The sequence below is a fragment of the Microcebus murinus genome, chromosome 8, assembly GCF_040939455.1.
Source record: "Microcebus murinus isolate Inina chromosome 8, M.murinus_Inina_mat1.0, whole genome shotgun sequence".
Classification (NCBI taxonomy): Eukaryota; Metazoa; Chordata; class Mammalia; order Primates; family Cheirogaleidae; genus Microcebus; species Microcebus murinus.
Genome location: NC_134111.1, coordinates 104,504,156 through 104,530,628, shown reverse-complemented (window position 1 = coordinate 104,530,628; position 26,473 = coordinate 104,504,156). Strand labels below are relative to the sequence as shown.

At 48.1% G+C, this 26,473-nt stretch overlaps 1 protein-coding gene across 20 annotated transcripts in view; it reads right to left on the bottom strand.

The window, feature by feature from the left end:
* The window catches only part of LRRFIP1 (LRR binding FLII interacting protein 1), a 133,564-nt gene that overhangs the window by 37,835 nt on the left and 69,256 nt on the right, over window positions 1-26,473 (bottom strand). For 8 of the 20 annotated variants that reach the window (XM_012755639.3, XM_012755640.3, XM_012755643.3 and 5 more), the window contains exon 2: window positions 25,762-25,848. In XM_012755639.3, coding sequence (XP_012611093.2) covers window positions 25,762-25,848 — 87 coding nt within the window. Of the gene's footprint in view, window positions 1-873; window positions 940-6,341; window positions 6,405-9,142; window positions 9,203-13,326; window positions 13,366-15,583; window positions 15,635-16,550; window positions 16,596-18,500; window positions 18,549-22,089; window positions 22,108-25,761; window positions 25,849-26,473 lie in introns of all 20 variants that reach the window. The other 12 variants (XM_076006093.1, XM_076006079.1, XM_076006083.1 and 9 more) reach the window with 5 other exon arrangements.

Sequence of the window (26,473 nt, the reverse complement as noted above, 5' to 3'; positions counted from 1 at the left end):
TTACCTCACAGGAATTTGTGAATATCCATGATGGTTGGACAAATAGCATAGTGCATCACAAAAATGGACTTTACAGTTAGGGTTAGCCAATTAATTTCAAAAGCGAAATTATAAAAGCATCTCGAGCACTTCTTAGCAAAGCACCGCACTTCAGGTGGGGCTCGAACGCAGCGTCACAGGGCTGTGCAGGAGCCTCCCGGCCCGCGCGGCACAAATCGGGCTGGACGCGCCCGTCCCACGGGTCAGGTCCTCGGGGCAGGCGAGTTCGCCTCCTCTCCCCCACAGACTCTCTCGCCTTTCTATTCTATTACTTTGCTCGCTCACCCATTCATTTACCAATACGTATTGTACCCACTTTATTCTGGTAGCTGAGCCTATCGTTTCAAATCCTTTGAAAAAAAAAGAGGTGAAAAGACAAAAACATTTTTTTTAAAAGGAAATTAAATAGGTGTACTATATTCCAAGTCTTTAAATTTGTTCGCCTTCCTCCCATCATTTTGTTTCGGAGACGAAAACAATGTGTGGCCTGCCAAATTCCTTTTCTTCTCCCTGTTTTATTTTAAGAGCACACCGTTGCTGCTCGCTAGCACGGCCAGTGCGACAGAGCGGAAGACAGCAGACAGCAGAGGGACCGCGATTCAGGTTAGCCTCCCTCTGGCCTCAGCGACGAGTGAAGACATTAAGCTGACAACCAGAGGTTCCTCCAGTCACGCTGTGCATGACATTTATGACAACCGGAAAATGGAGACGAGACACAGGATTTCCACCCTGTGACATAGATAACCCCCCCCCCCCACGGCTGGACCCCGCCCGGAGAGCTTCCCCAGGGCCATGCGGGGCGGGGGAGAGCGGGAAACTCAGAAAGCGCCTTACAGCACGGGAACCGCGGGCCCTGCTCCACTGCGCCCCGCCGAGGCTGCTGTCGTCGAACACGGACGCCTGTGACCAAAACAGACTGTCAGGATGGGCGCCTTCCTTTCTCCAACAGTGCCCAGAAAACGCAAGCTAAGAAAGATCGACACGTGCCAGGAGCATGTCCGGAAAGCCATCATGCAGGGGGGGCTCGAAGCCACCTCTTCCAGCTCTTCTCCCAAGAGCCGTGGAGCACAAGGAACGTGCAAAAATCAGACGGCAGAGAAGTTTTAGCTGCTGTCAACCTGTGTGCCATTCAACCTCTATTATTTTGGAAATCGTTCCATGCCAAGTTAAACTTGTTAATCCAGATTTAAAATGAACACACAATTCAAACATCCTAAGTTTTGTCGTGGCGTCCTCACACAACGATGTTTGAAATTAATCTCTGGTGAAATGACTTTGAAATAAAGTATTAAACTATGTTAATTGTAGTTTTAATGATGCATATTTTATAACTCTTTAAAAGCTGCTTAGTAGAAAACAGAATACTTGGTTAGCTTGGAAATATTATGTGGTTAGTCACTGTGGGTAAACAGGAGCTTACAGTACGGAAGTGGCGATGTCAAACTTTGCCCAGTTTAAAGGGACTTAAGTTTTCTCTGTTTTCCCCTGAGGACACACTGGTTTGCTCAGCCGTTTATATATCTATTCATAAGTGTATAATCTGGTGGAAACTTAGACCGTTCTTGACAATGCAGTGTGGCTACTTTGAATATTTAGTTTGCTTCCTACATAGCTTAAGAATCCGTATTCAGAACATGGAATTTGCAAAGAAATATAGTGACGTGATGAGCCTCTGCCCAGGTTACCAACACCTTAAAAACCCAGCTTGCTTTCTGCTAACAGGTAAAGCAAACGTTGCCCTGGTTCCATTCCTAACAATCCCGGAGGCTGGGGCAGCGTGACAGCTTTATCAGCCGTCCAGAGAGATAAAACCCAGATCTGGCCAAAGAGACCGACAGGCGCCACCGACACGTGTAAGCTCCGAGCAAAGGTGCGGTTCCGCGGCGAGGCGGCGCGCATGCGCAGTGGGTGCCGGGCGGGGCGCACGCACCCGGTAGCTCCCCGCAGGCCGGGCGGAGCGGTGCAGACAGGAGCGCTGCAGGACGGAAGCAAACGGCAGGTTTTAGAAGCCTTGGAAAAACATCAGCAAATAATAAGCAATGAGGCCACCATGGTGCTTTCGGTTACCATGACAGCCAAGTCACTGTGCAGCAGTGAGAAGGCACCGCAGCTGCCAGTTAAATCTGACAGATGCAAACCCACAACTTCACAAGAAAGATAAATCCCGATTTGATTTTAAAATTTTGAAATAGTAAATGCCAGCATCTTTGAGACATGATTATTTTCTAGTCATTTCTTTTTTTCAGGCATTCCTGGACAAAAGGGGCCGGGGAATGGCAGAGAACGGACGGTAACAAGGTCAACACAAGCAGCAGCAATGAAAGGGACAACTAGGAAGCTGAGGCTAGCAAAGCACTTCGGGGTGGTTAGTGCACAGTTTCCACCTGTGAAGACAGCAGCAGAGACAGGGTAGTATTGACTTCCATCGCGGGCTGCCAGCCACATCCAACATGGGACAGGGAGCCGGGGGCGGGGGGGCTGGCACTCCGGCAGGTGCTGCCCTGTGCCCTGCGTGTGCCCTCCTTGCCCAAGGGGAGCCCACGCCCAGCACGTGTGTTGGCGAGGCAGTGCCCGCGAGGGGACGTGCTGGAATTCAGAGGCGTTCACCAGCGTGCAAGGCTGACCCAGCCACGGGGCAGAGTCCCGAACTGTCACAGGCCAGAGGTCCCAGGCACGGCCCGTGAGTCACACGAGGTGCGTGGGGCGGGGGCGGTGAGTCACTCAGCGACTGTAGCCTGCATGCCAGGGAGATGACAATTCAACCCCCAAAACATGACCTGCACTTGGACCTCGGACACGGCTTCCCCGTGTTAGGACGGACTCGTCCTCCTAAAGCTAAGGTGGCAAGCAAATCGGCGCTGGCCCTGGCCCGGCCTTATAAAAACAGGAAACCGAGCAGAGCGCGCGCCAGGGAAATCACGCTGTCACGTCCTTGTCTCAAAGACGAAGGAGTCGGATTATGCACGAAAACCTTCCAAATTGCTTCCTGGACACATTTACAAGAGAAAAATATTTTTAAAAGGACAAATGAAACCCCAAATGGGGAACAATTGCTGGAAAAGGAGGAGAGACCCAGGAGACTAATTATTTTGGACCTGGGTTTTTGAAAATACACATTCAACAAAACCCTCCTTTTTTAAGTTCCTTTTTTGTATTATCAGGTCCTAAATATTTTAGATACTTTTTAAAAAAAGATTGAGAGACGTCTTAGCAAACTAGTCAAGCCAATTATGAATAAAACACTTACTGAGCTCTGCTCTTTTGACTTCGTATGGAGAAGGTTGACGTACCCACTAAGTTTAACCAGCAATTAAAGGATGCACAGAAGGGAAGAGCAGGAGGGAAAAGGTGACGTGAAAAGGAGACAGACTCAGTTTCCATTCAGGACACACAGGGTGCAAGACCACCACTGGGAAGCCCGGGGTTGGAGCAGCAGGGCCCTGCAATCAGAGCCAACCGGCAGGCGGGAGGGACAAAGGCTCACACCCTTATGTCATTCAAAGGAACGTCAGCTCTGTCAGTTCAGACACAAGGAACATTTACAATAAAAACAGTAAAGGGCATGCACTTATCGGGGAGGGGAAGAAAGACGATCAGAAGGAAATAGAGATGGCCCAGCCAGTTAACTGTCAGAATTATTACATGAGACCAAATCAGGATTTTTGAGTCTACACACAGAGAAACATAGATTTTAACTGATAGCAAGGCCCTGGAGGCTTGGAAAACCTTTGTGATTTGAGTTCTAATTTGCAAAGGTTTGTGGGAAAAACTCAAAGCTAATAAAATACTTTTTCCGGGATGACCTCCCGCTTGGCCCCTTGCCTAACTGGTTGGGCATTTACAGGATGAACATGTGTTCAGGAGTCACAGAAGTTGCGATGAACTCAGCAGCACAATTCTGAGACCCACGGTATGGACAACATTTCTGGGGATCACTCCTATGTAAGTGAATGGCTTCCCCCAACACACGTTTTACTCAAATTAAAGGACCCTTGAAGGGGAAGCTAGTCGCGTCGGACCTGTCTAGGGCATGCTAATCATACAGGAACAGCGCAGTCCTTGACGTAGTTCTCTGCAAGTGGCCTGACAGCACCTTAAGGTGACTCTTCCAGGTCCCCTACCTTGTGCCTCTCGCCCCTATCCCGTGGACAGGCCACACCAAAATGACCTGAAGGAGATTCCGTAAGTGGGATTCTGGGGTGCGCAGGGAGACGCCCTCACCATTTAGCGCAAATACCGGGACGTGTTCCAGCAGCTGGAGAGCATGCCCTGTGTGGATGTCGCTGTGTCCGCCCTGCCGTGGGAGACGGCACAAGGGGCCCCAGCCACGTGGGAGAGAGTGCCCTCGGCCCCCACTCAGTACCGCGCCGTCACGTCCAGGGATTGCTTCTGACAGACCCGACGCACTGGAGAAGTCATTCTGAGGAGTGGTAAGTACTGCGTTTACAGGGATAATTCCCCAGTATTATATTCGAATAAAATTAAGCAAGCTGGTGTGTTGCGTAGGGACAGACAGGCACCTCCAGAGCATGATGACCAGGAAGATTCTGGAGAGGGGTGGTGAGTAAAATGGGACTTCGGGCAGCAGATTGATGGGGGCACGTGGCCTCAGGGAACGAGCTCTGATGTCCTTTATGTTTGAACGGGCCAGCTCGAATTTGGCATTTAACCCTTTGGAGGTGGGCTGTTTCTCTTAAATGAATTTACGAGCCAATGCAAGCTGAACTTGGGGGAATAATTCATATCTAAGCAGTAGATACCTATCACCACCGTCTAGTTTACAGCAAGTATCTCAGCTTGTCAAAAACGAGGAGGAAATAAAGTTTTCTTAATGACTAAGTGCTCTCTGCAACAGCACAATCTCCCCGGGAGCTGAGAAAGGACGCAAGCTCTTTTTCGAAGTGCTAACACCCACCAGTACCTTAGTGCTCACAGCTCATCTCACGTCCAGTCAAAACTCACCACTGGGGGGCAGGAAGGTCACCAGCTTAGGTGAGGGGCGGAGGAGGACTGACCATTGCAGGGTCTGGGAGGCAGCAGGAGTTGGGAAAGTGGACGAGCCGCAGGGGTGAGGGAGCTGCCCGCACCTTCCGGAGCCCCCTCTGGCATGGGGGGGGGTATGAATGAGGCCTCTCAGAGGTGAGGACGAGGGGACCAGGGGACCTGGAGTTCAAAGACTGTGGCAGGGGAGGAGGCAGGGCCCCTGCAAGAAAGGAGGCCCCGAGGGGAAACAGGACTGGGGTGTGGGGGGTAGGGGATGGAAGGGGGTCCAGCTATTTTTTCTAGATGCATTTGAACGAGGTTGGAGGGTACATGGGGGCAGGGAAGGAAACAGAAGAGGCACTGTGTGGGTGTCTGACTTTTTCTGATTTTCCGATTTCAGAGGGGAGCGGTTGCCGGGGTCAGGCACTGCCCTGAGCTCAGCCAGGCAGAGCTTCTCCCAGAAGTCCTCAGGGCTCACGGCCTCTGCTCCGCTCCATGGCCTCCTTATTCTCAAAGAGCTTCCCCTCTAGGCTGTACCTGGTTAGTTCCCATTTATTCTTCTTGGGCTTTTATTTTCCTATTTATTCTTTCGGGTTCAGTTCACATCCTTTGTTAGGACACTTTCCGGCAAAATGAGCGTCTCCCTAGCGTCCTATCTACTGACCTGTTCACGGCTGCCCTAGTACCGGGGTGGTGTTCTGCCTTCTCTTCTAGAAGCTCGAGCTGTGAGAGCACCTGTCTCACCTGCTTACCTCTGCGATCCCAGGACCGGTTCAGTTTCCTTCTTACCTAGACTAGTTCCCTAACTCTGCTGAGTGAATATGAACCTTAACTAGGACGAGCAAGCCTTAGCTGTTTTAGGGCTCTTAAACAACAGAAACGATATCAAGATTGGTGCATGTTCTTATGGGAAGGAACTCTATTGTGTAGACATCTGGATTTGGATTAGCTTTGATTTTCATTCCAAGTCTGGTCCATCCCTGAGAAACAGAGCAAAATTTGCATGGACCCTACAAAGTAATTCTGTTTTCAGAAACTGTCTAGGAAAGGACTCCAAGGCATGCTTCTCATTCTTTCTTCCTTTTGATTAATTCCAATTAGGAAAAATGCACAACACACGTTTTACTCAAATTAAAGGACCCTTTTGGCATAGTCAAATGCAGGTCACAGAAGTAAGCCTGCACGGAATAACAAAATAAAAATTCATAAAATAGACAGTAAAAGAGAAGAGTAGAGCTGAACTCGCACATACAAGACTGCATGCTACAAAACCTGTAGTTTCTGAAGATAGGATGCGAAAGATTTAAATGGAAACCGACCAGCTTCTCCTCCCTGGATGATGACAAAGTGGAGAATCTGCCGTCACCGCTGTAGCTGGAGTTCTGAGCAGCAAAGAAGAAGACATTTGAATGGTGAGCAGCTCCTCGCCGTTCCAAGAGCACTGCCTACCCCACGCAAAAGGCAGCTAAGAGCTGACACGACCAAGCCAATATTAGCACCCCGGGAATGCTGATTTATCTAGAATCGAGACAACTGGCATAGCAGAAATTCTTAACAAGTGGAGATTCTAAGCTGCATTTTTTTATTTCAGCGTCTAGGTCTCGGCGATGCCACGCGTTTATCTATCCCGGCTTTTCACAGTTTCACATCTCTAGTATTATTTGTAATTACTTAATAAATCTCACGCCAGACCACCTATAGCCTCCTAGTCTGACCTGTCCTCACTACCTATCTAGCTAAGTAACTAAAATTCTGTGCACTGAAAAAATTTTTAATTTTCTTTCAGCCCAGCCCATGTGAGGGCGACAGCTCGGGCCTGAAGCTCCAGGAAGGCAGGCGGAGTCTGAGCGGGCCTGCTCCCACCTGTCCGGGTGACAGGTGTCGCCGCCCTGCAGGCTGTCTGTATGGTGTCGTGAGTGTAGTCAACCAAGGTCGTGGAGGGATAGTGCCACGTGTGGAAGGTACACATGGAGGCCCGAGATGGCACTCAAAATGATCAGTTCTCCTGCTACGGAGATTCTGGGTTCCTGAGAGAGGAAACGGGCATTTCCAACTCCGGCGTCAGTCTTGTCCTTTTATTCCCTCCCACCAACAGGTATTTCCTGCATCTATGAAGTTTCTCATTGCCATCCAGTCTTTCCTCCAAGCTCCTCCTCACACCGTTTCTGGAGTTTTCTGCTCTGGGAGTCTTCCCATACATGATGCTGCCTAGGACGTACGTTATTTTGTTCTTCAGCCATTATACTTTCTGATTATTTATTAAATCAATTTTATAGCCAATTACGTTCAGTGGTGAACAGTTTTATAATCAGGTCCTTTTGTATTTGGTTTGTAGAGAGGCATTATTTAAATCTTAACTAAATCATAAAGCACACTTTTACTGTCTTTACGTAGAAACCAAAGATTAAAATATATGGGTATATGTACAACATAGAGCCTGACGTCACCTTGTACTGCCACAAACATGTTGCCAACTACACGTTAGGGATGTTCTAGAGAAGAATGTAATGTTAGGTAGAAGTTGGAATAAAGAATTTCTAAAGTAACTTCCAACTCTAACCTATGATTTTTTTGGCGATCGATCATGGTAATGCATTTAGGAACGTTGCAAACTAGTCAGTAAAATTCCAATGAGCGGTTGAGAGGCCATCAGAAAATAACTGCAGTTCTTGTCTCACAATGCTACCACTAAGCAGTCTGCAGGAATGCTGAGCATGGTCAGCAAAACTGCCAACACCCAGCGTGCACAGAATGGTGAGCTGAGTGTCCCTCCCTCTGGAATGCTGTATCACCTTAAACAAAAGCACAGCTGCGCTGGGGACAGTTAAAGGACGTCAATGTAAAAAAAAAAGCAACACCAGTAGGAGGACCTAGCCCTTAAACTTGTTTTTTTAAAAGTCTGGAATGAGAAGAGCTTGGGTGCAATATATTGAAAGTGTATGCAATCCTGATAGGAATGAGAAAGTAAAAACCCGATCACAGCCAGTTTTAGGAAGCTAAGACTGGGCTAAGGTAGGAGGGAGGCTGGGGGGGGGAGTGGTTCACCCATTAGAAGCCTAAAAATACAATTTAAGTATATATATAATATCTTAACATAAAATAATTCAGATCAATTTAAAGAAATACTATTTTACACAATCAGTAGAATGTATGGCTAAAAGAAAAAATGAAGCAGTAAGAACAGGAAGATTTTAGATCTTTTAACGTAGACTGGACCTGTAGCAGATCAAGAAGCTTAATTAAAATGTTCCAGTTTAACCTTTTAAAATCCCCAATGACCTTTTTCTTGATAAATCCAAAGGCCTCTGACACCCCTGCCACGGGCCGTTCCCTCTCTCTCTCTCCCTCTTTCCCCCTCTCCCCCCACCTCCATTTCTACCTCTCCTCTGGCCCCTCTCCTGCCAGCCACCCCTCAGCTGTGAGCCTTCCAAGCGTTCAGCTCTCTTCCTTTTCCTCTCCAGGAAAACACGGACTGCCGTGCATGTGTCGTTAAGACATTCAATGAGATTACAAACGAGAGATGCGAAGAACTGTGATCACACTGGATTTAGTGTCTCTGAAAGCTGGACACACTTAATACACACAGCACACATAGACACCTAGGGCAATGAAATAGTGACAGAGCTAATCTTTAATTTTAGATCCATTTAAACTTAGAGATTCTTATCAGTATCTCCCACACTAAAGCTCAGAATGTCAGATTCACATTCTAAGAATGTTTGAATACTAACATTCTGAGGATGTTTACTAGCTGAAAACACTATCTTCCATTCTATCATGCGCTAGGGAAAAAAAAGACAGCCCCATCATAACATTAAAAAAAAAAAAACAAAGCAAAGAAGCTAAACGTAGCAATATGTTTTAGAAGCTTTAAAGCAGGTGTCCTCAAACTACGGCCCGCGGGCCACATGCGGGTGTTTTCTGCCCGTTTGTTTTTTTACTTCAAAATATGATATGTGCAGTGTGCATAGGAATTTGTTCATAGTTTTTTTTAAAGCTATAGTCCGGCCCTCCAACGGTCTGGGGGACAGTGAACTGGACCCCCATTTAAGAAGTTTGAGGACCCCTGCTTTAAAGCAACCTGTCTGAATTTGGTGGCATGCAAATTTACTATACTGACCCTGCCAGATCTTCTATGCAGGGACTGTGGTCCGTGTAAGTCTCCATCATAACCATTTGTCTGTTTCAACACAGAAAAGAGAACAACTGACGTCAGTACACATACGAAGGCACAGGCACAAATCAGCAAGGAAGGGTGAGCCGAGTACGGAGTGAGCTTTCTTAGTGAGCGTGTGAATGACAAGCGCGGGACAGTACAGAGCCCAGGCTGCCTCCGGGCCGCCCCTCCTCTCCACACATCCCAGAGAAAACAGCACAGCCAGTAGTCTCCGTGTGCCATGTCACTCTGGGTCTGAAGGCAGCTCCCAGTCCCTCCCGTGGGGTGGGCGTGTGGGCCTGGGCAGCTGCTGTCCGGCAGTTTTCTCCTTTCCTGTCTTATGACGGTGCCGCGGACATTTAGCTTCTAAGAAGGCCGCGAACCACGCCAGCCCCGTGGGCAGCGACCGGGCCAGAGTCGAGGCGTTCTCAGTCCCTGGTTCAGGTTAAGTCCTTGAAAATCATGGCCCACTGTGAACTATATTCAAAGATTCAGAGCTAGCTTCTGTTCGACCTATAAACACAGAAGTTCATCGTGGAAAAAAAATGTTCATCGTGGGGTATGTACTCCATAGTGGTTTTTCATTCATCCAGTCTTCCTGCTTTGTTTTTCAAAATGAAATCCAAGGACTCACTTAAATGATTTCGTAATCTGTCCTCCAGAATGAATGGGAACAAACAATGATGTTCCGTGCATGTCTACCTCCCCTCTCTTCTCAGTTCTCAGCCCAAGGTCCCCTGAGCCCAAGCGTGGGCTTTCTAAAAGTGCTCTCATTCATCTACAAGGAAATTTCTGCCGATTCAAGCAAGGCAAGAGCTGCCAACATTGGAGACAAAACCGTCTCTCCAGACAGAAAAAGGAGAAGCGGCCTACATAACTGGTAAAAATGGAAGGAGATGCCATGAGGTCACGGACTTGTGTCCAAATTCCAAACAGATGCTCTTTCGTGTGACCTTAAGCAAGTTATTTAACCCACTTGAACCTCCACTTCCTCTGCAGGAAAAATGTGCGTAACAACAGACACTTTACAAGGCCACCGTGAGGATGACATGCGATGATAAACGAGGATCGCAAGCATCTAGAACAGCGCCCCCGTGAACTGTGTGCCCACGGGACAGGTGTGGGAACACACGTGGAAGCTGCCTGCCACGCAGGGGCCACGGGACACAGTTTCTTGTCGGGGGTGACGTTTAGCACATATTTGGCAGCCATGACATTAACACAGAATAAATAATTGAATTTCCAGACATTATAAATCCAGTTTCATGAAACCTTGACTGTAGAACTATTTATTTACCTTTGCTACAGCTCAAAAAAAAAATCAATGAATTTGAAGTTTTGAAACAAAATGTAGAAATCCTTCTCCATTCAATTAGAGAACTCTATGAGTAACATGAAAACACTTCTGAAATGCATTTTATAGTAAAAACCTTTGGAGGTTGGCAGATTTACTTTGCCTCACTTCCTTTCATGTCTTCACTGACAAGATGATCTGACATAAAAATGCATGTCAAGGACTGGTATGTTTCAGACCTCAACCTTATTCCCTGGTTATCTCTTTAGAAACTAGTCTCTGGGAAAAAAAATTAATATAATAATGAAGGCTAACATCCATCCATTTGAGATGACTTTTCCTTTACTAATGAATGAGGAAGAAAAATGAATTGTATAGAAAAGCCCTCTGGTTTTTCACTGCTGCTCACAACATGCAGACTGCTTTGCAGGAATTCTTCCCTTTGGGTCTTTCCATCCTCCAAACTCAGCCTGCTGCAAGAGCTGGGAGGGCGAATGCACCCCCTCATTCGTCACCGTTTGTCTTCTAGCCTTCCATGAAAATGCAGGAGAAACTCCTGCTTTGCAGGCTTTGTGGAACACCCACCCAGGTCTGTGGAAATGGGATCCTGTCATGAGGAATATATTCCCAGACTACGTTCCTAGAATGTGTCTCGTTGGCTGTACCTCCGCGGTGAAAAGTACTTTGACCTTCTTAAAGAACACCACCAACTTTCTCCTCTTAATTGTGTTTTCACGTGGTGTATTTAGATGGATGGGGCTGTTTCTACGTGGCATAATGGGAGGAGAGATAAGGAGAGATGACAATTAACCATGACAACATTTGAATGAGAAGTCCGTAGACAGCATGCTAACTTCACGTTTACCTAGCTTTGCGCTACAGGATTCTTTTTACAACACTGTACTCTGCGGCTTTACATGGTACACATGCTTGTTCACTTTAATGGCTCCACGCTGCCAGGCTGTGTTTCGGGGGCAGTCTGCAGACTACCCGGCATGCTTCCTTGCTTATTTTTCAAGAGACGAAGTCTCACTCTATCGACCAGGCTGCCGTGCAGTGGCACAGTCACAGCTCGCTGTGACCTCAGACTCCTGGGCTCAGGTGATGCTCCTGCCTCACCTGGCACGCTTCTTAGGAGCCTCACCTAGAAAACCAGAATACCTGGAGGTAGGGCCCAGGAATAGGCATTTTAGCAAGCACTCCAGGTGAATCTTACACACGTTAACATTGAGAAACACTGCTAGAAGAGAGAACAAAATAAAGAGGACATTCATAAATTAGCATTTTCTAATTCAGGATAAGTAAGATACACGAGTAAATGTCCTACCAAAGCCAGCTATTCTAACGGTAACTTGTGATTAGTCTGAGTGCTAACGCGAATGACCACCATGCAGTGTGAACTTTCCACGTGACCGTGCAAAAGTCAACTGTCCGCTTTTTAAATGAATGTTAATGTCTATTTTTCTACAGGAGTCAAAAGACAGAGCACATTTAAAGGGCATTAGAGATGGGGGAAAAATATATAAGAAGGGCAAAAATCAAAACTCTTGAGTGCAATACCTGATGCATTCAATGTAATTTTTTAAAAAAAGAACGAGACTGAAAATAAAAACAAAATCCAAAATGTGTTCCTGACCCTTGCAAACACATACACCAGGCACTGGCCCTTAAACAAAACTTGCTTTGAGCTTAAAAAATAAAAAGAGCAATAATCTAGAGACGCACCACTAATACGTTTAATTCCTTGAAGAACGGCGGAGTCGCTCGAGTTACAGTGTCACAGAAATGCTGTCGTCGAGCAGGGCGACTGGGGAAGTGCTCGTGGATGACCAGCATTCTGTGAAGGGCACTTTCTGAGTCTGATTACAGGTCTTTGTGCTTTCCACCGCCCGGGCAGATCTAAGCCGCGCCGGGCGGTCTGCGGGGGCTCAGCAGGGTTCCGGGGTTCGCTCCGGCCCCCGCTGTCTCTGCTGAGCGCAGAGCCGCGGCCCCGCAGCGGGCTCAGAGCGCCAGGTACGCCGTGCACACGTGCGGCGCTAGCCACTACAAAAGAACTTGCTAAATAATTCTGAAATGCAATGGGGCAAATGAAACACAAAATGCTTTTACGTGAAGTCCTTAATGTGAAGCGGTGTATAATCTGCTCTCAAAACTTCAGTTCCAAATCACGTTAACGCTGAGCTGTGCTTTCTGGTGAGAAATTTTTCTACTTTCGGGTGTAAATTTTACAGGTTTTCGGGGAAGCGTGGAGGCACGGAGACTCTCACAGACAGGCTATACGAATAAATAATTCTGAATTTAAATCTAAACCCTTTGTTTTCCTTCCTGGCACTGGGGTCTCTCCTCAGAAAGGACTTTCTGGCTAAAGAGCCGGATCATGCATTTCATTTGAATGGACACAGATTAGAAAATAATGGGCTTTCCATTGGGTACAATGATTTTACATTTAATCTGTTAAAGGAAATTTAGAGGCATCAGGAATTTTTGATCTGAGTTCCTTGAAAGCAGACACTGTCTTTTTCACGTTGGCATGCACAGCTGCTATATGAGGTGCGGCAAACAGCCGGTGCTCACGCACCATCTGGCTAGGGAGTATTTGTGCACCGGTGCCTGGCGGGCTCCAGAGCCGGTCGGGAGACAGGGCTGCACCCAGGAGGCCCTGGCACGGGGACCCGCACTCCAGAGGGTGCGCCTGCCCTCCCCATCACGGCCCCCAGGCAGAGCCTGGCAGACGGACAAGGATGCACTTGGGTTTTTAGAAAAGCACTCATGAAATCAGTGGAAACGCCACAGGTCAGTCTCAGTCACGCCACACGGTTAAGGTCACACGGCAAAGTTTATCCGACCATCTCACCCAGGCGTAGGGACCCCCGTACTCCAAGTCCGGCTGCGACTGTCAGAAGAAGGAGGGAAGAGGCGAACGACAGAAAAGAGAGTTGCCAAAAAATAAATTAAAAAGCTAAGTAAAACAGAAAAACAAGCAATCTTCAAAATGTTAACAAAAGGCACTTTCCCGTAACTTTTAGGATCTCATGTCTACTTGCAAAAAGAGTTACATTCCAATGATAGCTACCATAAAATCCAGTAATATTAACCAAAGCTTCCATGGCAAAGATTGCTGTAATTCGTGAAATCTGAAACAGTATGAGAAAGCTTACTTACTCCTCTGCATCTTACATGCTAATGATAGTAGGGAAAAGGGTAACAGAGGCATCACTGTCAATTTTTAAATAAGGATAATTAAAAGCTTATGATATCCAAAATCTAGATTTTCCATACAAACACTAGGATAGTAAAATCCCACCCACCACCCTTTTTAGCATTTATCATCATTGAATGCAGAAGGCCTGTGTTTTGAGAGTGAAGAAATAAAAAGTATGATCTTGTATCGGGACTTTACAAAGTGCAGATTTCAGAACATTTAAATACACGGGAGCAGACCGAGCTGGCCATGCACAGAGGTGGAGCGAGACGCAAGTCCGTTCCGCAGGGCAGTCGGGTGCCCTGCTCGGCTGCAGCGAGGGGCACAGGACAGGGATGGGGCAACCAGCACAGGCAGGACACGCAGCCCGCAGGCCCCCGAGCAGTGGCACTGGCCTTGTCACTGAGAACCATGACCCCGAGCAGGCCTCTTAGCTGCTCCGGGCCAATAAAAATTAGGAGGTTTGACTCTCACCTCCAGAGTCCAAGTTCTCAAGTTTGGTGACTGTTAACCACTTCGGCACGGCGCTCCCCGGCCACGAGCCCTCGCCCACAGCCGGCTCACAGTCCGCACGGCGGTCCGTGCTGTGCACTGACGACGCGGCCGTGTTGCTCTCGTGTGAGGAGGGAAGCTTGAGAGCACTGACAGCTTGTTTTGCTTTACAGGCAGCTTTCCTTGTCACGTAAATACCAGAATAGGTAACATATACATACATGCTTTCATTACGCTATTTTTAAATGTTCGCAATTTTATTTCGATACATGAAAAATTAGAAAGCTCAAGTTTTGTTATTAACGCTGCAGTCGACGCTGGGCTGTGCGCGTTCATCTGTGGCCGTCGGCTGTAGTCGGCGCTCGTACCGAAGTGGTTAGAGAGAGTCTATTTCTTTGGATCAAGTACATCGGGAGAAAGAGTCGTGTAGCAAACTACGTAGCTGAAAGCGAAAATGCCACCTGCTTTCTCCTCCTCTTATTTAGCATCCTGTGGACCGCCCGCATGGAATTCCATGCCTCAAACCAAACATACTTGATGTCCTGGCAAAGAATGGTGTCCAACAAAGCAATTAAACTCATTTCTGGTTAAAATCATTGAAAGTGAGATGAATGCTGGCATAACCCCAACATACTCGTTAATACTGCAATAAACTCTTTGGGTCCAGGAAGCCCCGAAGAATCTTAAGAAAGTGAAGATTCTTTTCCCAGAAAACCCTAAGTGCACACAGTTTCAGGAGGATCCCAGCTCTGAAGATGCTACTTTTTGATAGGGAATTTTGGATTCTGTCTCAATCTCTCTCTTCCTGTCCTGGTAGTTTTGGTTCAGACCAATATAGAAAAATGATGACTTCCACTCTCAGGAGAAAGAAACAATAAAAATGCCTACGTGTATTAATAATCTATCCGCAACAGCAAAGAAACCTTGCCCATTGATTAGATTGTTTTTTTTGAGACAGTGTTTTACTCTGTTGCCCGGGCTAGAGTGCCATGGCGTCAGCCTAGCTCACAGCAACCTCCAACTCCTGGGCTCAAGCCATCCTTCTGCCTCAGCCTCCCGAGTAGCTGGGACTATAGGCATGCGCCACCATGCCCGGCTAATTTTTACTATATGTATTTTTAGTTGTCCAGCTAATTTCTTTCTATTTTTAGTAGAGACAGGGTTTTGCTGTTGCTCAGGCCGGTCTTGAACTCCTGACCTTGAGCGATCCTCCCGCCTTGGCCTCCCAGAGTACTAGGATTATAGGTGTGAGCCACCGCGCCCGGCCCCATTGATTAGATTTTAAACAAGCATCCTGTCGGTTAGATACTGACGATTGGACTACAGGAATAATGGATGGGAGATTTGAATGCAGGATGGAAAAGCAAAGCACTCGGACCACACACTGTGCCATGCAAACTCAGTCACGGGTACTGACCCTCAGGCTTCCGCGACTACCCACTGACATGCGCTCATCTTCGTCAGAAGCCTATTAAAAGAAAGGATGAAAACAACCGTGAAGTGACAACAGAACATACACAAAGAAACCAACGTCCAAGTCACAGAGGGATGTGGCCGGTCCAACACCACGGCAGTGGGTGGGCCGGCCGCCTCTGAAAATCTCAGAGGTCATGAGCTGAGGTCCCAGACATCACAGGCTACGTGTGCCTCTGTTTTCATAGGACTGTTTATGGATAATATGGATTTAAACTAATTTCATTAAACTGGCATTATTTACTCACAGGTAAAAATACACAGCCTCAGTGTGTATTACTATGCAAATTATGTATACATAACCAATAGCAAAAAAAAAAAAGCACTAAAACTGTCATAAATATATTAACACAAATTTCTCAAATATACTCTCCTTACCAAATTGAGGTCAACATGCCAATAGCCAAGTTCATAGTCTTTGTTTAGGTAATATCAATATTAATTTCTTTCTTTTTTTTTTGAGACAGAGTCTCACTTTGTTGCTCGGGCTAGAGTGAGTGCCGTGGTGTCAGCCTAGCTCACAGCAACCTCAAACTCCTGGGCTCAAGCGATCCTCCTGCCTCAGCCTCCCGAGCAGCTGGGACTACAGGCATGTGCCACCATGCCCGGCTAATTTTTTCTATATATATATTAGTTGGCCAATGAATTTCTTTCTATTTATAGTAGAGACGGGGGTCTCGCTTTTGCTCAGGCTGGTTCTGAACTCCCGACCTCGAGCAATCCGCCCGCCTCGGCCTCCCAGAGTGCTAGGATTGATTACAGGCGTGAGCCACTGCCCGGCCTAATTTCTTTCATACACATTAAGAGATGATGATAGCATTATTGAGAGATGCTGCATCTATTTCAGTCACTAAAAGTACAAATTCCACGTTGATCAGATTGCCCAGGGGAGCAACGAGCACAGTACTAACCGATGTGTTTCTTCGGGATCTACGAGAGTAGCGCTCACTGTCTTCCTACCGAAACAATGGAGGAAAGAGTTGGAAAAGGTTAGAGACAGGCAGACACAGCAGAGGTACTTTACAAACGCCTAGATAGTCCCATTGCAACATAATATAGCATTTCTGACCTAAATGTCAAATAAACATACGCCTTGTTTTCGTTTAAAGGCTTTTATTAAACCACTGGAAAATAATGAAAGGGCGAGGTTCTTAAACACACAAATAATTGGCATATTTCATTTTGCTTTGAAAACAGTGTGTGCTGGGGCAGAACCTGGGTCTTAATTTTTTTTCTTTTTGAGACAAGGTCTCTCACTCTGTTGCCTGGGCTACAGTGCAGTGGCACAATCATAGCTCACTGCAACCTCAAACTCCTGGGCTCAAGCGAGCCTCATGCCTTAGCAAGCAGCTGGGACTGGAGGTTCACACCACCACGCCCAGATAGTTTTTTTTTTTTTTTTTTGTAGAGACGAGGTCTTGCTATGTTGCCCAGGCTGGTCTTGAACTCCTGGCCTCAAGGAAGCCTCCCACCTTGGCCTCCCAAAGTGCTAGGATTACAGGTGTGAGTCACTGTGCCTGGTCTGGGTCTTAATTTTTTTCTTAACCTCTATAATCTGGTCCATTTAAATCAACCTACTTTTTCCTTTATGTTCACAACCTTACTCTCTCTCTTTGGGAATCAGAAGATAAATCATTTCCACAAAAGATTGACTAAAGATCACCCTATCTACTATATTTTGTGGATTCTAAGGCACACACAGTTTCTCATGCTTGGACATCTCTGAAGTTAGGTATATCCTATAATCAAAGTTGCTCACAATTATAATTAACAACATTTTCTTTTCTTTCTCCGTGGTATATAAAACAATGATGCATCCTTTAACTGTGTCTTAAGAGTTGATAAAAATACATCTGCCTGTGCCATGTAAGCCTAAAATGATGGTTTACAACACAGGTTAGATTTAATCATTTTTTCAATAGAGGAAGTGTATATTCTTTATATTTGAAGAACGAGTCTCTTTTACATTACATGCAGTATCTAAGATGCTAGGAGATAATTTTGCATTTTCCTTTGCTTATTTTACATCTAAGGAACATTTAATATTGGGCATTTCCACCCTGGCCAGGTTCTCAAATGCTAAAAGTGTGGGATGCTATCCACGAGGGCAGTCAACAAAGCAACACGGCCGGGAGGCGGAATGACTCAGGCCGATTAACTGACGAGGGTGGTGGGAGGCACACGGCATGCCCCTGCCAGAGCCCCCTCTGTGGGCGCCGCAGCCTCCTGGGAGGGCCAGCGGGACTCCTGTGTCACTAGGGGCAAGCTGGCTCTCACCTAACTTGGGAAGGTGGTTCTAGGAAACAGGCTGAGAAGGTAAAGGAATTTTCTCACCAAAGAGCAGCGGCTTCAGCGGGCGCAGCGGACAGGGTGAGGAGGGGCCCGGCAGCAAGGGCAGGTGACGTCGGATGAGGGTGAGGCCAGCTGGTGGCATCACGAGGGAAGGAAACGGAGCACAGTGGGGCTCTCGGGCTCCAGCCGGACTTGGCGAGCCGGGGTGGTAACGGGCAAGTTTGCCGGGAAGTTCTCAAACCCGGGGACGTGCCCAGCCGGAGTCCCCCGTGGACAGCCCCCTGCCCACGGAGTGTGGGGCGGCCGTGGCAGTGGGGACCCCACAGACTGCTGGCCTGGAGACTTCAGCAGTCGGTGGCTCCTGAACAGATGGGACAAAACGCCTGGCCGGGCTGTGTCTAAGCAGGCTCGTTTGGGGACGTTAACAACCAGAGACCAGATGCAGAAGTCCCCGGAAGAAAATCTCCCAGTATTAAATTATGGTGCAATAGGAATCTATCTACATAATTAAACCGCATAAGAATTAAATTATAAACCATTTACGTCTTAAAATTGTATTTAAAGCCTACCATCCACTGCTCGATGTCACCCCATTTTGAATCCAGCCCATAATATTTCTACAGACAGAAAGGAAAGACGATTAGGCAAGAAGAGAAACAGTAATTGTCTAAGAAACCGTTCCGACATGCATTTCTAAGTCACCCCCCCCCCCAAGCCACGCAGGGAGGGTGACATGCCAAGGCAGAGAGCTCCGCAGAGAAAGCCGGCGCCCGCGCAGCCGTGCAGGTTGTGAGCTGTGAAGAGAGACCCCCACCCCGGCCCCCGCCGCCCCAGCAGGTAACCCGCGCCCGGCAGAATTTCAAGCCCCTCTGTCAAGCTGTTCATGCCTTCAAAGCAAAAAGGCGGAAGGAATAAAACACTGTTTGGGAGCAGCAAGAGCTCAGAGCCATCCCCGAGTTGCTATTAATCGGGAACAAGGACACCCAGAGGATGGGGGACTGTGCGCTGGCCCCCTGGTGTCTCGTACACCTGTCCCAGCTGCCTGGTGTCTACGCTGAACCTAGGCCCATGGGGGTTCACACCCTTTCGGTGTTTTTATAGCATTGCCACGGGCAGAAAGATGACCGTAGCCTACAGAAGAGGTCTTTGTACAGTTAGAAAGATACGCAGACCTGCAAGTTATGTTTGGAGCTTACTGTAGTTACAATACCTCCAGGTGTTTATGTTGTTAGTCTAAACCATAACGGGCCCAGTTAGAATCAGAAAAACAGACTCAGAAAGCCTATTGCCACTGATAATTACAGTAACCCCAAAGTTAGGTGGGGACCCAGGTTACAGTCCCAAATCATGGGGTTTTGCTTCTCTCCTTACTTTTTCTTCAATTTCCAATAAGAAAATTAAGAAACAACCCACCAAACCTTCACATCGTATAACACAGATGTGAGTTTTCTCTTTACACGTTAAAATATCATCATCAGAAGAAAAAGTGGATGCTAGAAGTACAAGACAGTTTTTGACACTGTTTTGCAATAACCAAAACGTGCTGCTGCTCTGTTTGGTTTAGTTTCGTTTTGAAAGGCAGCCAGATTTAAAGTCTACAGCTCTCCGATGGTCTCCTCCTAGTCTTGGCGATAGCAGTAAGTAGAAAATTGGAAAATGAAAAATTAGGAGGGAGAATTTACCAACGCTTTAAACAATTCAACAACATTGGACTCTAATAAAAAGAAGTAGATGAGCCACAACTTTTTCTGTAAGTTATTTCCTTAAATATAAATTCAAAAAAGAAATAAAAGTAAACACTTCCCAAGGTCTTGTTTTAACCTCAATTTCAGTGAAATGCATCAGCCTAAAGCTATTGTGCACTCAGGTACCGTCAGCTCCTGTAAGTTCCGGGTTTTTCCCCTGTAACACGTGACGCCATCGCCCCTCCTTTATCTCATGGCTCAACTTCCAACATAGATGACAAATATGTTTTTTAAAAGGAGGGAGGAGGGGCTATATAAATTCACAATAAACTTAAATTCCAAAATAAATCAGTATTATCGGTTTTTCTATTTTCATATTCTTCTTTTTGCCCCGTTATATACCTATATAAAATCCTGCACATTATATATTGCTCTTTTGATGATAAAAATAAGAACCAGTATTCAAAATCTTCCACCTAGTTCATGGGCAGCCTTGTCGATAGCTCCTGTAGCTCTAGCTGCATTTCCATGCCACTCCATGGGGTGAGAACACCCCTAGAGACAGCCAGCGCCATTCCCTGGTAGTTCCCACATTAGCTACCGGCACCCGCACGGCAAAGTCCAGAAAGGGCAAAATATTCCAAAGGTAAACCACCGCGATCAGCCGGTGAGTCATGCAGAGGGAAGCGCGAGCCAGGCCAATGCAAAAAAAAAAAAAGGAGCTTGACTTTCAGAAACAGCTTTGACTCAAGAGAAACCATTACACAAAACAGCCAACCGGGCGGGGAGAAGGCTGGCTGCCTCCTCTTCCTCTTCCTCTATCTCCATGCTGAAGAAAGCCTTCCCTGCCGCGGGACACACCTGCGTGACGGAGCTGTGCACCGCCCTGCCATGTGGACGTGCACCGTGCACAAACTCCCTCCTGATGGGGTTCTCACAACTGCATCCCTGGCGCGTGTGTGAGAGGAAAATGGCAGTGAACTAGCTCAGGGAAGGGGTGACCACAAGTGGAAAGGACCGGACTCGGCCACCCCAGCCTGGCCCCTGACCTGCCGGGGCTTGTCCAGACTGGGGAAGATGGGCACTCGGGCTTCAGGATCCATTTGGATACTCGGACCCTAGAAAGAACTGACTCATCGGTCTGCATCACTGATCTCTTCGCCCTCGTCAGCGCGGCATTAGGCAGAGCGAAGGGACAGGAGGGACGGCCGTTTGGCACGGTGGCCAGCACAGGAATCTGGCACACCAGGCTCCCAAACGTACGGACGCCGTGCTGAGAGGGTGTGTGCACTCTACCCTCGGAAAGCGAGTGGCCTTATTCTCACCTCCTTAGCTGCTCTATGAGAATAACACAGTTAGTTGTACTTTATCTAGAAACTAAAATTCATAAGAAGAAACTGTTACAGACGTCATCAGTAACAAACTGAAAGCATTTGTGGGCAAGACTCACTTGCATGCAAATCCTGCAAATTCTCAGGGAACTGCTCTCTCCTGACCTTATTACTGCTGAGCCCTGAGTCACCGACTTGCTCTTTCTCTCTATCCTCTGAGCCTGGCCTGCTTGGCGCATTCACTGCTAAACCCCAGCCGACCCTACAAAATACTAGGAAACGGGGAGGCACGTTAGCTCACGAAACTCTGAATGTTAGGGACGGAGAGCGGGTTTATTTCATTGCTATAGCATTGTCTTTCTTACTCAGTTTTTTTTTTTTTTTTTTTTTTGAGACAGAGTTTCGCTTTGTTGCCTAGGCTAGAGTGAGTGCCATGGCGTCAGCCTAGCTCAAAGCAACCTCAATCTCCTGGGCTCAAGGGATCCTTCTGTCTCAGCCTCCCAAGTAGCTGGGACTACAGGCATGAGCCACCATGCCCGGCTAATTTTTTCTATATATATTAGTTGGCCAATTAGTTTCTTTCTATTTATAGTAGAGACGGGGTCTCGCTCTTGCTCAGGCTGGTTTTGAACTCCTGACCTCGAGCAATCCACCCGCCTCGGCCTCCCAGAGAGCTAGGATTACAGGCGTGAGCCACCGCGCCCGGCCTCTTACTCAGTTTTTATCATAAATCTAATAACCTCTCAATAGGTGGTAATTTGCATCGATATTTTAAACGTTTTGTAAGAAAATTATCTTTCTCTTTCAATATATGATTTCAAAAGGCTCCTTACGTTCTGAAATATGATTTTACTTTTTTCTTAGTTTTTCTCTGAGGGAAACAATTTTCTAACATCTTGAGGAAAATGGAGACGGGAAAGGCATTCGGTACACAGGAATGTGTCTGGCTGTGGCTTTTCCTGGGCCTGGAGCAGGGTCCTAGTATTTTTGTTCAAACAAATTCACACACAAGGCAGTGAAACAGAGAGCAAGAGTTTCTGTGTATCTCCAATGCAAGGCGTTATTTCTGAAAGGTGACCAGGCCCTTGGCAGGGAGAAATTAGTTCATGCAAATTAGAAAATAAAGAAGGAAAAAAGCCTACCTTTTGGACCTGATAGATCTATAGAAAAGAAAAAGGGGAAGAAATATAAAATCCAATTAAAGAAGCAGAAACATCAGAAAGGAAGGTTCTGTAAATAGAAATATGAATAAAAGCCACACTGGGAAAGAAACAGTGAATACTGGTAAAATGTGCTATAAAATAGTGTCTGTGGTCCCACTGAAAGAATCAGCAATTTCATTACTTACTTCATGTTCCACTTTAGATATATTGGGAGAAATACGGGCATACCCACATGAATCTCTACCACAATCCTGCTATTGTTCTAATGCAGAGTTTATATAACCTATTACCACGAAAGGGAAAAAAACACTTCTTCATCTTTAATTCGAAATTTCTTCCCGTACTATTATAGTAAAAGTTTAACCAGAAAGTGCAGAAACTTAATTGGAAAGTCAACCGGTCGAATTCACAAACAGTGTAGAAAGAGGCTGTGAGGCGCTGATTTATGCCGACACATACAGACCACCAGGAAGACCGCAGCTCAACAGAGCGAGCATTAGAGTATCACTGAAATAGTGGGGGGAAAAGCAGTTATTATCACACACTGACACATGAGTTTGCTTCAGAGGTTCCTAATTTTGTAGTAATCACTAGGCAAGACTGAGATATCTACTCACTTCCATTCATTCATTCAACCACTTTCCTTCATTCATTCAACCACTTTCCTTCATTCATTCAACCACTTTCATTCATTCATTCAACAAAACATTTGTGTCAGGCACTGTTCAAGGCTCTGCCCAAACCGTTAAGACTAGACTTAGTGTTTCTAGTCATATACGGGGAAGCTCAGGTGAACATATAGCGATGCTGTGACGATAACAGACACAGCACCTCCAATTAAAATGTTCATCAGACAACACCCTGATCCGAATTCTTTTCTGGTGCTGTAGGTTCCTCTAATGAGGTTTTAGGGTCACTTGGATTCCCCCAAAACAATCTACATATAATTTTCCCTTAATAGGAAAAGAGCTCATACATGTCCTTTTAAACAGCCCCAGAGCACGGCTAACGTAAGCGGGAGTCCAGTCGGTTCTCACCACGTGCAACTGCTGAAAACAGCCATCAACAAGAGGGCTCAGGCTGGGCTGGAGCTGGCCTGTATCTGACACACTGGCAGGCAGCTCGCTGCCCCCAAGGCGTGGTGACAGATCGGGGCCCGGCACTGCAGTCTCTGCTACCTCTCCTCCCTGCACGCTCTCCACGCCCTCCCGGGGGGACCCGGCCCCAGCCACCAGCTTCTGCCCTCCCCTGCATTCTCACAGCATCCTCCAGCTCAAAAAAAAAAAAAAAAAAAAACCCTCGGCCACTCAGAAACGCCCGTGTGCGGTGGGAAGGCTCGCCACCCAGATGAAAACAGGGATTGCACCTCCCAATTTTACACCAAAATATCAACCCTGCCACTTAAACACTGGTCTTCCACAGCGTATTCATTTCGCCCTCATCAACAACTTGAAATGCCAGCGCCCCAGGTATCGGGTTGTAGGACCGCAGACTGCGTCAGCGAGTTCTCCCAACAGCCAGCCCCGGAGACGCGCCCGAGGGGGGTGCTGGCAGCACACCCCAGGACCCGCCCGAGTCCCGCAGGCACACCCCGGGACCTTGGGCTCGAAGGAGGAAAGGGACGCTTTGCTCTCAAAGGAGGCTGTTCGAATGGATGATTTTGTGGCTTAATCAATCTCAGTGTTTATTTTCTAAACCAAGAACTTTTCCCAAAGAACTCTGTAACAAGCTGCTAATATCATCATGTGTTTATACATCAGTTCTGCCCCTTAATGAACGATAAAACATATTTTATCTAAATGTATAATTCAGAAGGTAGGTATACTATAGCATACATTTTCGCCTTGATTTTGTAGAAATTTTGCATTTGTATTCTTGGAGAAAGCAACTTTCCCTCATGCTGCACATGGGATGAGTGACAGAGTGACGGCTAATGTCACATGAGCACCCAAGGAGGCCCCACTCACAGCCTCTCTGCCCCCATTTCCTCGGCCTGGCCACCCCCACGGGGCCCAGGACACGGCCACACAGAAACCACCAGCAGGGCAGGGGACTTAAATCCAATCAAGTGTGGCAGAACCCGGCATAACAACAAAATATCTGGGGAAATTCTTCCTACAACTCTTTTATGACCTTCATCTTCTTCATCATCATCATCATCATCATCAAGACTGTGGGCCTGCTGGGGAAGCAGATTAAAACCGGATGCTCCTCGGAGCTCCTGTGCCGTCCACGAGCTCCGGTTCTGCGGAACGAGGCAGCCATGCAGCCCGAGAAGCCGCGGCCCCTGCCTCTGGGACTAACTACCGTCCTGCCCTCCCGCGGCATGGCTTCTAGAACAGATAGAAGGGGCTAGCAGCGGCCGGCACACAATGAGCCTCAAAGTGTGTACTGAAACATGAACAGAAATACTCTACAGAGAAAGTGCAGTCTGAAAGGCAACTGGGATCTTGTCATTTAAAACTCGTGTTTTAGAAAACCAGTTCCGAACAAAAGAAGTCTCCCACGCGGTGGGCTCCAGCAACGCCGCACAGAGCAGAGTTTGAGGGTGCGGGGGCCGCTGGGCGCCAGGACGGCTCCCAAGGCGGGTGACGCTGCCCCCTCCCCTGCCCACGTATTTCCATGTGGAGCGGCAAACTCCCGGGGCGGGAAGGGCAACGGGTACCTCACACCGGTGGCCGGGGCCTTGTCCCCACAGGGAATGCGACCGGCTTGGTCCTTGTTGGGAACATGGCAGAACTGGCGATGGTCTCACGGGAAACCAGAGGTTCCGATTTTTCTCTGAAGTCTCATACATTTTAGAAACTGGCTGGACTTTTTAAATGTCACCCTGAGAGCCAAACAGGAACCTGTGTATGAAAACCAGCCCTGGGGAAGGCAGCCGGTGACGTCTGTCCGGCACAGTAAACTCACATCTTTTTAAAGAGAAAGGCCCTCTGGTGAGGGGCAGGTGTGGGTGGTGAAGGCGAGCTGAGCGGGAAGGTTTCTCCGCCTCGGCGGCCACAGGAAGCACCCTGCATCACAGAGCCTGGCGCTCCCAGAGACCACCCCGGGGTCAGCTCGAGAGGACGCCAGCAGGCGGCAGGCGGCGCACAGGTGCCCACGCCTCAGCGCCCGGTTCCCGGGTGCTGCTCCCAGCTGCTTTATCCAGGCCGCTTCCTCTTCTCGGGGTCACGCAGGCCTCAGGTGTCCTGAAACCCACTCGACACCGCAGAAACCCTGGGGGAAATGTCTACAAATGCAACAGTCCGGTCAATTTAAAAATCATCAATCTGTTCTTTCCCGTTTAAATTCAAAGGATCTAAATTCTAGTGCGACAGTGAGACCCTGAGGTCCAGCCCGGCACTCCGGGCTCCGCTCAGCCAGGTGCCGGCCCAGGGGGTCTCCCCAGGCGAGGGGTTCACACGCCTGGCTCGGGGTCCCGGGCAGGCACCTGGGTCTCGAGCTCCGCACACTCCCGCCTGGCTGCAGGCAGCGGTCACACGCGCACACGGCCGCACCCGGGCAGTGTGAGACGGCCAGGTGTGTCGGCAGCCACAGGGGCATCAGCCTCAACAGGTGCATTGGCCGCGACAGGTGCCTCCGCATTCGCACGCTGGGCCTAAAGTGAAAACCACCGCGAAAGGACCCGGCGGGGAGCCCGGGCGTTACCTCCTTCTGCTGCCGCTCCAGCTCCTTCATGCGGATCTCGCGGGCCTCCGCGCGGGCTGCGCGCTTCGCCGCCAGCCGGGCCTCCGCCTGCAACAGAACGACATCGATCAGAGCACAGACACCGCCCCGGGCGCGGTCAGCAGGGATGCTGCCGAGAGAAAATCTTGTTCCCTCTTGAGAGGCACACGACGACTCCCGGACTCATTCGGGCTGCAGGGCGGTCAGGAGTGACAGCGATGGTAGCCATAGTAACCGCTACCACTGGCCCGCCCTTCCAATGCCAGCAGGGCGCTATTCTAAGTGCTTCGCGGGTAATATATTACGCCACGCGCGCCTCGGAACAGCCCCACTGGGCAGAGACTGTGACCACCCTGGTTTATTTTTTTGAGACAGAGTCTCGCTTTGTTGCCCAGGCTAGAGTGCCGTGGCATCAGCCTAGCTCACAGCAACCTCAAACTACTGGGGTCAAGCGATCCTCCTGCCTCAGCCTCCAGAGTAGCTGGGACTACAGGCATGCGCCACCACGCCCGGCTAATTTTTTCTATATATATATTAGTTGGCCGATGAATTTCTTTCTATTTATAGTAGAGAAGGGGTCTCGCTCTTGCTCAGGCTGGTTTCGAACTCCTGACCTCCAGCAATCCACCCGCCTCAGCCTCCCAGAGTGCTAGAATTACAGGCGTGAGCCACCGTGCCCAGCCCACCCCTGGTT